We start from the raw sequence: 11355 nt of genomic DNA, 5'->3' as shown, positions 1-11355 counted from the left end.
TTAAGGGGTGGGGCCTTTTGAGAGGCAGAGCCCTGGTGAATAGATCAGTGCTGTCACCAGAGAGGCTGAAGGCCCCGGAGCCTTTCTGCCCTCTGCTGCCATGCAAGGGCACAGCCATGAGGTGCTGTGGGAAGGCGAGGGCAGCTGACCAGACACGAAACCCGGGGCGCCTTGATGCTGAATTCCACCTGCAGGAAACAGGAGGTGCAGATTTCTGTTGCTGATAAATGACCCAGCCTACGGCATTTTGTTACAGCAACATGATTCCTGGTCTACCTGAGCTACAAAATTCAAGGGAGTTCATTTACTTGTATGATTTCCACACAAGGACAACTTTTAGTACCAATGGAAAACGTGTCTGACTTGCTCTGCAAATATGACATTCCAATAATCCCAAAAGAAGGTGCTCAAGAATTTTAAGAAAACACTGTTGGCAGAGGTCATTTCAGTGGAGTAATTCCTTTTAATTTAGACATGTGTGCATATATTTTAAGAAAATAGTTCATTAAGATACATTTTCATGGTAGACTCTTTAAAATCTAGTAGTAATGTAACAATATTTTAAACTGTTCTAAAAATAACTCGAAATACTCTCGGAATAGAGGACCCTGGATGTGGCTCTACGCTCCCCTGGAAGTTTCGTAAATGCTAGAATGTTCTTTGTTGCCATTCAAAAGTAGTCATTTATTTATTTGGAATACCAAAGGAATATTCTTGTAAAATAAATTATATACAGAATATACATAGTCTATATACATAAATATACTTGCACAGAAATGTAAAATTATCCATCTTATGTCTTTTAAATTTGGGTCATTACCGAAACGCCGTCCTCTCAGCAACACCCGTTACTTGTGTGGTTTTCCCTCTCGCCACAGGGCTTCCTGCAAAAGCAGACGCAGCCTGTTGCGCTCATCCCCCGCTGGGGCCGCCCACTGCCTCTTCAGGTGCTGGATGTCGATGGAGCCGGAGGCCCTGGCCAGCACCAGGGCCAGGAAGCTGCCACCAGCCTTCTCGGGCTCACCCACCGCAGCCATGGCCACCAGCCTACAGGGAGGGGCACAGAAGCAGAGGGTCAGTGCATACAAAGGGACATTCGGTTATGTCTGAGTCTTCAAAATATCAATCTTCCATGGGAAGAGTGAAACGGGTAAGAAATTCTAAAAATACCAATAGCCAAAACGAAAGCTAGACCAGAAATAAATGTGTGAAAACGCATTTCTGCATGTCAGAGGCCTGCCGGATGGACCTTCGCAGAGCTAAGTGATGAGGACATGCTGCGCTCTCTCAGGGTGCCTGCTCTCTCCTCAGGCCAGGAGTCAGTAGCCCCCAGGCAGGTCCCTGGAGAAGGTGGGGGCGCCAGCAGCCCAGGCAGGCCCACCCATCAGAGCCTCATCCTTGGTCTCTGGCCTCCCCGGATCTCACCCACAGCTGAGTGTCAGGGCTCACAAGTCTGCGTTTCCAGCCCAGACTCACCCAGGAGCCCCGGACCCTCCACTCCTGGCCTCCAAGGGACCAGCACCTCCATCGTCCACCCAGTGCCCGAGCACGAGACCTGGGGCCACCCTGCCTCCCCAGTCTCACTCCCAGGGGCCCCTTCCCCACAGTGAGGCCGTCCTCATCTCACTCTGATGACCACAAGCTCCCTGACCGGGCCCCAGCTCTAAGCCCCTCCCAAGGCTGACAGAGACTCAAAGACACACCTGTGCTGTCCACCTGGCCCCACTCAAACCCCTCCTGTGGCTGGTAGGAACACGCCCAGTCTCTCCTCGTGGTCCTGTGGCTGGTAGGAACACGCCCAGTCTCTCCTCGTGGCCCTGTGGCTGGTAGGAACACGCCCAGTCTCTCCTCGTGGTCCTGTGGCTGGTAGGAACATGCCCAGTCTCTCCTCGTGGCCCTGTGGCTGGTGGGAGCACGCCCAGTCTCTCCTTGTGGCCCTGGGCCTCCGGCTCACGCTCCCGGCACCTGCAGCTCCAGGCCTCGCTGGGGAAACCCGTCTCCCCGTGCCTCTGGCAGACTCCCTGCCTATCTTTGCTTCACTCCCACTTGTCCTTTGAGATCCAGCTTGATGCCATCGCCCAGGGACCTGCCAGGATCCCGGCTGTGCCTGATGATGATGGGGGTGGGGTCCCTGCCCTTGTCACTACAGGGGTGAAAACCACATCCAATCTGACAGCTACCTGAGTGCACCCCCTCCCTGCTCACTCCCCAGGACGTGGGGCAGCAGAGTGTGGGAATGAAGCCTCGTGACACCCCAAAAGGGGCAGACCATGAGGAACTACAAGCCACTCAGATTTTCACCAGCGGATACCTGAATACTGCTGTTCAATTGCGTGTGTAAAGCAGGGGTGATGTTTAGCTGCAAACTTGAAAACATCAGTAATGGACGGTGGACACCAAAGGCTTCCCTGACATTGGGCAAATAAAACACAGTCCCTTGGTAAACTATGTCTAGATGCTTTAAAACCACAGCTATGACAGATGTATAAACACAGTACTAGCACCCGTCAGTTCTTTCAAACGTCCTTCAGATTTGTTAAGGCAGACAGAATCCAAGCAAAGAGGACAGAGGACAAAAGCGAAAGTTGGGCCCAACGCTGAGCCATCATGAGGCTCCTGCCACCTCCTGTGCTGGCCCCAAGGGCCCTGCCTGTTCCCCACAGCCAACCTGCTTCTTAACCCCATGCAACAGTGAGTCCTTGTCAGAGACTAACGTCACTCTAAAAGTGTTAAATCATTGCTTGTATCGAAACTCCTTCCTTTCAAACTATCCATTTCTTCTTGTTCTGTTTCTCTGTCTAACCAGAGAAAAGTAACTGGACACTTTCTGTGTCAGGTACCTCTGGCTGCCCAACAGGAGGAGAGAACGCCACCTCCTTCCAGAGCCTTTTCCTGTGTGGGAAGTAGAGGAATGTGGGCCCGGCTGCCACCTCCTTCCTGAGAGATGGACAGGGTTGACCCAGGCATCCGGCACCGCTGAGGGGTTAGGGGAGCTCCCCAGGGCAGCCAGTCACTGGGGTCTCAGCTGGAGACTGAAGCCAGGGTCCCTAGCACGTTCTCCTTCATGGAAAGCCGTGATGCCCTTAAGATGTGGCTCCAGAACGGAGGGGTCCCTAACCTGCCAATGACAACAAACACACTCTCCACTGGGAGCCAGGCTTGGAGCCCGTCACACACAGAGCTGGGGCTCCTGCGCTCGGACCCTCCAGTCCCCTGCCACGGCAGCACGGCCCACCTTGGGGTGTGTCACCCGCCCCTGCCCAGGCCCTGCTGCCCACCCCCAGATCCCATCTCCTAAGTCTCTACCTGCCCCCTCAGCCCTGACCCTCGCTCGTGACCTCTTCCTCATCATCTGCCTCCACAGCACATTCCCCAGCACATTTCGGGAGCCCCTCGTTAACTCTGCTCGTCGTCTGCCTCCACCAGGGAGCGAGAGACCTCAGGGTGCGGAGCCCCACGCACCAGGCACAGTCGGTGCCGGGTAAACGTGTTTATCCTGTAATGCAGGCACGAACACACTTTCTGGAATAATCAACTGCAGGTGTGTTGTGTGGTTATCTGCAAGTTACAGTCTGGATTTTCGTGTAATTTTTTAATAATCAGAATAATGTAAGTAAACCCAGGAATCAAACTAAATAAATGCAATTCTTAATTTCATTCAGATCTCACTGGGATACACCCAACATTCTATTAAACTCTTATCTTTCCTTTACAAAAGGGCTGTGGGATTTCTCTCCCCAGGTCAACATGAACCCTCACAGTAGGAGGATTTATTAAAAAGAAATGTAAAATCTCAAGATAAAAACACAGGTGAGCAGACAAGCAGGGCCCACGGAGAGCGCCTCATGATGAAAGTTTTCGTGAACACTTCTGCTGTGAAACAAACAAAGCAACAAAGAACTACCTAACAGTGGTGTCGACGGGAGCGCACCTGTCTTAATTCCATCAGTGACATCACGTGAACTGATGTGCACGCCCCGGCTGCGCTGGTCTGGCTGTGAGCTGGGAGCCCCTTGAGGGGCCTGGGCCGGAATGGCTTTAGTGTGGAGTCACGTGGATCATTAATTCCATGCGCTATCCCCTTTTCCCCCTTTAGACACTAGGGGAACACCTAGTACCTCGTTCAGACATTACAAACTTATAGTCCATAAGACTGGCAAAGAAACATAACTAAGAAGCTCTCACAAACTATCATTTCTTACTCACAGAATACTAATGATGGGGAAATACTGCACAATTAATCTATTAATCCAATAGACTACCTTGTGCTAAATATAAAATAATCACACTTTAAAGTGGTTTTAAAAATATTATTTAAATGCACAATCCAAGAGTGAACCCTCAGGTAAACTGTGGACTCAGTGGTGTGGTGTGGAGGCAGGTCCATGGTTCCACCTCACGTACCTCCGGCCAGGATGTGGGATAGGGGCTAAAAATCTCTGCCTTCCACTCAACTTTCTGTGAACCCAACATCGCTCTCAAAAACAGTATTTTTTAATTTTTAACTAAACATATTATTTAAATTTACATATGGCCACATCTTAAAATGTAGCAGCCTCATGCAAAAATCAAAGAAGACAGACCACAAGTGGCACCTGTGGCCAAAGCACCCCCTGCAACCAACAGCTGGTCCAGAACTTCCCCACTTGCCTGTTGGGGGAGAGATGGTGTTTGGCAACAGGACCCAGATCGCTCTGGAGGAGGTCCCAGATGTAGATGTTGGATGTGTCATCCTGCACCAGGAACACGGCAGGCCTGGTCGGGGACCACTGCAGGCCGGTGACTGCATGGCTGTCCGTGCTGCTGTCCCACTGCAGGAGCGGAAACGCGGAGCTCAGCTGGTGCAGCCTGATGCTTCCGTCTGAACAGCCAGCCTGTGACCAGGAAGGATGAACACTGCTGAGCATGGTCTTTTCCTTTCTTTTTTTGAGACAGGTCTCGCTCTGTCACCCAGCCTGAAGTGCAGTGGCACAGTCATAGCTCACGGCAGCCTCGACCTCCTGGGCTCAATCAATCCTCCTGCCTTGGCCTCCTGAGTAGCTGAGACTACATGCATGCATCACTACACCTGGCTTCTATATCGTTCGTAGAGATGAGGTTTCACTATGTTGCCCAAGTTGGTCTCGAACTCCTGGCCTCAAGTGATCCTCCTACATTGGCCTCCCAAAGTGCTGGGAGTACAGGTGTGAGCCATCATGCCAAGCCTCTTTTTTGCTTTTTTCTTAACTTGATCTCAGCAGCCAGAGAAATTTTTCAGAGGATTGGTTTTCTTTAGTTTGTACTGCAAAAACATTAATTTGTTGTTTTCCAAACATAAAATTATTATATTGAATCTCTCCTCAAAAATTACAAAGGTGAGCACTAACCTGACTCTGACACGCTTTGTTTCTCTTCCAAAATGGCCAATAATCAACAGACTCAGTGGATATATAAACACGTATTTATTTTTAACAAAGTTGAGTATCAGTGATTCAAGCATGGGCCATTAACATTAGCTCCATGAAAATATGGCACCTTTTACAAAACTACATACATTTGTGTCAATAATATGATTATATACTTCCCTTGGATTGAAGTTTTCATAAAATTAAACAACTGGTTTAATAAAAGACCAAATTTTTAGCTTTTAAAGAAAAGATTACTTTCTTTTTACTAAATATATTTTATCTTTCCCATTTTCAAAAAAAAAAAGAAAAAATCAAGAATGGGAGTAAAATTCTAAAATGAAATATAAACAAATTTAAAAACCTACATTCCAAATGAATAACAACCACATAGAAAGGAGGGGCAGGAACCAGGCCACACAATTTCTGAACACCCCAGGAAATGGCGCGCTTTATACCCGAAGCCCAAGCAGAGCCCGGAACACGGGCTGCTCAGTGGCCTTCATCTCCCCAGGCACGAAGAGCTCTGTGTATTCCGAGAGTGAGCATGTGAACAGATAAAGTGCAGGAAGCACTTTATTGATTGACCAGATCAATCATCCTAATAACACACTGTCTGAGAAGCAGGCACCGCCGTGGAGGAGGGAGGCTGGGGGGACCGTTTGTTAGCCTGGAGTTGGAGACGAGGGTGCAAACTCACAGTGTGTGATGCCTGTCTATGTGGTTTACAGATAAAAGCAGGTATTCCGTGTGCTCTGTCTCTGAGCAGGCCCACAAGTATGTCAAACACTTCTTACTGCCCGGATCTTGGCTTCTAGATATTTCCTCCACTCATAAGAGCCAGAACTCTGAGGAGAAGTGGCTGGTTCAGGGCTCACAGGATGACATCAAAAGGATAAAGAGGCAGCTCGAAGGACAGCCACCAACCTAACCCAGAAAATTTGAGCAGCAAAATAAATACTGCTAGTAAATGATTATGACCTACTGAATAAAGTAAAAAGCAACGTGTCCACAACATGTAATAAATAGACACATACATCCATATACAGAGAAAGGAAAAGTCTTCCCCAACAGTAGAAAGCCAACTAGTACATGTAAAATTAACGGTGGGCTGGAAAATCACTACTTGCCAATCATCCTAATAATCAACTCAGACGAGATTCATCCATGGATGCCGGAACTGGTGGTGAAAATCTAAGGAGTTTTGAGACGTTTACAAAGTGTCAGGGTATCTCCCCGTGAGACACTTCATCAGTGGGACCACACGGTAGTTCCACACGGTCAGAATTAGTGTTATGTGGGATGGTACAAACTGACGTCATGGGTCTCCCAAGGACACACATCACCCTGAGCTCCTCCAGCCAAGCACGAAAAAGCTGCGTCTGTGACGGACCGAAACCTCAGACAAGCTCAGGCTCAAGAACATTCTACAAAGTAACTGGCCTGTGCCCTTCAAAAATGTCAAGGTCATGAAAGACGGAGGAATTCAGTCTTTGACATCCAGATCAAGGGAGTTTAAAGAGACAAACCACTGAATGAGACACATGAACTGGGACATGGTTTTTCTTACAAAGGACATTATCAGACAATCCATGCCATCTCCTTCCATCTACAGATTCGATAGCAGCTTTGTACCAGTGTGAACTCCCTGGTGACCGTGACTACAACAGCTATGTGGGGATGTTCTTGCTTTTAGGAAACGCACGCTGAACTGTTTAGGGATGGAGTGTCATGTCTGCAACTTCCCCTCAGACAGTGAAAACACGCGAACACCCAGAGAGAAGGAAGCCCGCGTGGTGCTGCAGAGGGTGCGCAGGAAGCCTTTGAACTGCTCGTGTAACTTCTCTGTAAGCCTGAAATTGTGTCAGAATAAAAGCTTTTTTAAAAAAAGTCCATTCAGGCTGGGTGCAGTGGCTCACGCCTGTAATTCCAGCACTTTGGGAGGCCGAGGGGGGTGGACCACAATGTCAGGAGTTCAAGATTTGCCTGACCAAAGTGGTGAAACCCCGTCTCTACTGAAAATACAAAAACTAGCTGGGCATAATGGCTCACACCTGTAATCCCAGCTACTTGGGAGGCTGAAGCAGGAGAATCGCTTGAACCAGGGAGTCGGAGGTTGCAGTGAGCCGAGATTGCACCACTGCACTCCAGCCTGGGCAACAGAGCAAGACTCCATCTCAAAAAAAAAAAAAAATCTATCCAATAACCACATGAAATGATTTGTTCCACGTGGGCAGATAAGACTTTCACAAAGCAGAGGTTCTATTTTTTTCAGAAAGCTGAGATGCATGCAGGCGACCCAGTGCCTCCGGTGTGTGGGTGGAGGTCCTCTTGGGAGGGTATAGAAACAGGCCAGGGCAGAACCTTCCAGAGGCCGGCCCAGACACCTCTGGAGGCTCCTACGCCTCCGGACTCAGGAACACCAGGATACACGAGTCCTTTGGAAACATCGTTCTTTCATGCATCTTCACAAAACATAAGATTTACTGATAATGTGTACGCTTTAGTCACAGAGGCAGGGTCTGGACCATATAGATTACTATCCAATAGAAATATAATGGGAACCACAAATAGGAACCACATATGTAATTTAAAATTCTCATTAGCCAGGTATGGTGGGGTGCACCTGTAATCCCAGCTACTCAGGAGGCTAAGGCAGGAGAATCACTTGAACCCGGGAGGCAGAGGTTGTAGTGAGCTGAGATTGTGCCACTGCTTGGGTGACAGAGGAAGACCCTGTCTCAAAAGTAAAAAAAAAAAAAAAGAAAGAAAGAAAGAAAAATCCAGCAGCCACATTAAAAAGTAAAAAACAAACAAACAAACAAACAAAAAACAAAAAAAATGCTGGGCATGGTGGCATGCACTTGTAGTCCCAGCTACTCAGAAGGCTAAGGCGGGAGGGTGGTAGGACTGCTTAAGCCTGGGAGATTGAGGCTGTAGTGAGCTATGATCATGTCACTGCACTTCCAACCTGGGCAACAGAGCAAGACCCTGTCTCTAAAAATTTAAAAAACAAAAAAGGTAAAATGTTACTTCAAAATGCAATCAACAACAAAATTATTGTTTTTTATTGAGATAAAAATATACATCAGTAATTTACCATCTTTATAATTTTAAGTGCACAGTTCTGGGGTAATAAATACATTTATATACTTAGTTTTCTTTTCATCCACACTAGCTCCCTGCTTTCCTGACTTCTGGTAGCCACCATGCCACACTCTGTCTTCATGAGATTCACTGTTTCGGCTGCTATATATGAGTGAGAACATGTGGTATGTGTCTTTTTGTGCCTTACTTAATTTCACATAATGGCTTCTAGCTCCATCCGCACTGCTGCAAATGACAGGGCTTCATTCTTTTTTACACCTGAGTAATATTCCATTGTGTATATACCACGTTTTCCTTATCCATTCATCCACTGATGGGCACTTAGGTTGACACCATATCTTGGCTATTGTGAATAGTGCCACACTAAATGTAAGAGTGCAGATATCTCTTTGATGCATTTATTTTCAATCTTGTGGATATACCCAGTAGTGGAATTCCCGCATAATACGATGGTTCTATTTTTAGTTTTTTGAGGAACCTCCATACTGTTTTCGTAATGGCTGTACTAATTTACATTCCCAGCAGCAGTGTATGAGGGCTCCCTGTCTTTTTGATATGAGCCAGTTTAACTGCAGTGAGGTGATGTCATGTTGTGGCTTTGACTTGCACTCCTGTGATTAGTGATGTGGAGCATTTATTCATATTTCTGTTGACCATGTGTATGTCTTCTTTTGAGACATGTCTGTTCAGATCCTTTGCTCATTTTAAAATTGGATTATTTATTTTTTGCTATTGAGTTATTTGAGCTTCTTATATATTCTGGTTATGAATCCCATGTCAGATAAATAATTTGCAAATATTTTTGTTTCCTTTGCTCTTCAGAAGCCTTTTAGCAAGATGTAATCTCAACTGTCTACTTTTGCCTCCAGCTTTGTTCTTTTTGCTGAGGATTGCTTTGGCTATTCAGGATCTTTATTGATTCCATATACATATTAGAGCTTTTTTTTCTATTTTTGTGAAGAATTTCATTGGTATTTTGATAAGGATTGCATTGACTCTGTAAATTGCTTTGGGCAGCACTGTCACTTTAATAATATGAATTCTGCCAATCCATGAGCATGCAATGTCTTCCCATTTTTTGTGTCCTCTTCTATTTCTTTCATCAGAGTTCCAGTTTTCCTTGTATAGATCTTTTACATCTTTGGTTAGATTGATTCCTAGGTATTTTACAGTTTTGTTGCTACTGTAAAGAAGACTGCTTTCTTGATTTCTTTTTCAGATTGTTTGCTGTTGGCATATATACATGCTACTTATCTTTGTATATTGATTTTGTATCCTGCAACTTTACTGAATTTATGTATCAGTTCTAACAGTTTTTTTTGTTTGTTTGTTTGTTTGTTTTGGTGGAGTGTAGGTTTTTCTAGGAAAAGGTCATGCTGTCTGCAAACAAGGCTAATCTGACTTCTTCCAGTCTGGATGCTTTTTATTTCCTTCTCTTGCCTAACTGCTCTGGCCAGGACTTCCAGTACTTAATTGAATGAGTGGTAAAAGTGGGCACCGTTGTCCTGTTCCAGCCTTTAGAGGAAAGGCTTACAATTCTTTTCCACTCAGTAAGATGTTAGCCATAGGTTTGTCTTAAACAGCCTTTATTATTAATATTTTGTGGTATGTTCCTTCTATGTCTATTTTGATGAGGGCTTTTATCATAAAGGGATGCTGACTGTTATCAAATGCTTTTTCAGCATCTACTGAAATGATGATATCCTTTTTGGTTTTGATTTTGTTAATGTGATGTCTCATATTTATTCATTTGCATATTTGGAACCATCCTTGCATCCCTGGGATGAATCCCATTTGATCATGGTGAATGGATCTTTTTAACATCTTGTGGCATTTGGTTTGCTAGTATTTTGTTGAGGATTTTTGCATCTATGCTCATCAGGGATATTGGCCTGTAGTTTTCATTTTCTGTTGTGTCCTTGTCTGGTTTTGGCATCAGGTTAATGCTGGCCTTATAGAATGTTTCCAATTTTTTTTGATAGTTTGAGAAGTATTGGTATTAGTTCTTTAATTGTTTGGTAGGATTCAGCAATGAGGCCATCAGGTCCTGGGCTTTTCTTGATGGAAGACTTTTTATTACAGCTTCAATCTAATTAATCAGTATTGATTTACTGAAGTTTTCTATTTCTTCATGGTTCAATGTTGGTAGGTTGCATGTGTCCAAGAATTTATCCATTTCTTCTAGGTTTTCGAATTTGTTGGCTTACAGATGTTCATAATAGTCTCTAATGATTATCTGTATTTCTGAGGGTTCAGTTGTTGTAACTCCTTTTCAGTTTCTGATTTTATTTGGGTTTTTCCTCTTTTTTCTTAGTTATTCTAGCTAAAATTTGTTGATTTTGCTTATCTTTCAAAACCCAACTTTTCACTTCATTGATTTTCTGTAATTTCTTTGTCTCAATTTATTTCTGCTCTGAACTTTACTATTTATTTCCTTCCACTAATTTTGAGTTTGGTTTGTTCTTGCTTTTCTCCTTCCTTGAGATGCATTGTTACATTGTTTATTTGAAGTCTTTCTACTTTTTTGGATGTAGGCATTTATTACTATAAACTTCTCTCTTAGTACTGCTTCTGCCATATCCCATAGATTTTGATATGTTGCATTCCCATTTTCATTTGTTTCAATAAATTTTTAAATTTCCTTCTTAATTTCTTAATTGACCCACTGGACATTCAGGAAGATGTTTAATTTCCATGTGTTTGTGTATTTTCCAAGGTTCCTCCTGTTATTGATCTCTAGTTTTATTCCATGGTAATCATAAAAGATACTCAATATGATTTCTATTCTTCTGAATTTGTATGGACTTGTTTGGGGCCTAAGATATGGGGTATTCTGGATGATGTCTCATGTGCTAGTGTAAAC

General features: G+C 44.9%; 1 protein-coding gene across 3 annotated transcripts in view; it reads right to left on the bottom strand.

Annotated features, from left to right (window-relative positions):
* Positions 1-440: 440 nt before the first annotated feature.
* WDR60 (WD repeat domain 60) overlaps positions 441-11355 on the bottom strand; it is a 99627-nt gene continuing 88712 nt past the window's right edge. For all 3 annotated transcript variants that reach the window (XM_025381016.1, XM_025381018.1, XM_025381017.1), the window contains 2 exons: positions 4651-4874; positions 441-1047 (listed from right to left, as the gene is read on the bottom strand). In XM_025381016.1, the coding sequence (XP_025236801.1) occupies positions 849-1047; positions 4651-4874 (423 nt within the window). In that variant the 3' untranslated portion in view covers positions 441-848. The remainder of the gene's footprint in view (positions 1048-4650; positions 4875-11355) is intronic.

Source organism: Theropithecus gelada, chromosome 3 (assembly GCF_003255815.1).
Source record: "Theropithecus gelada isolate Dixy chromosome 3, Tgel_1.0, whole genome shotgun sequence".
In the NCBI taxonomy this organism is placed as follows: domain Eukaryota; kingdom Metazoa; phylum Chordata; class Mammalia; order Primates; family Cercopithecidae; genus Theropithecus; species Theropithecus gelada.
This window is presented reverse-complemented; position numbering and strand designations above follow the sequence as displayed.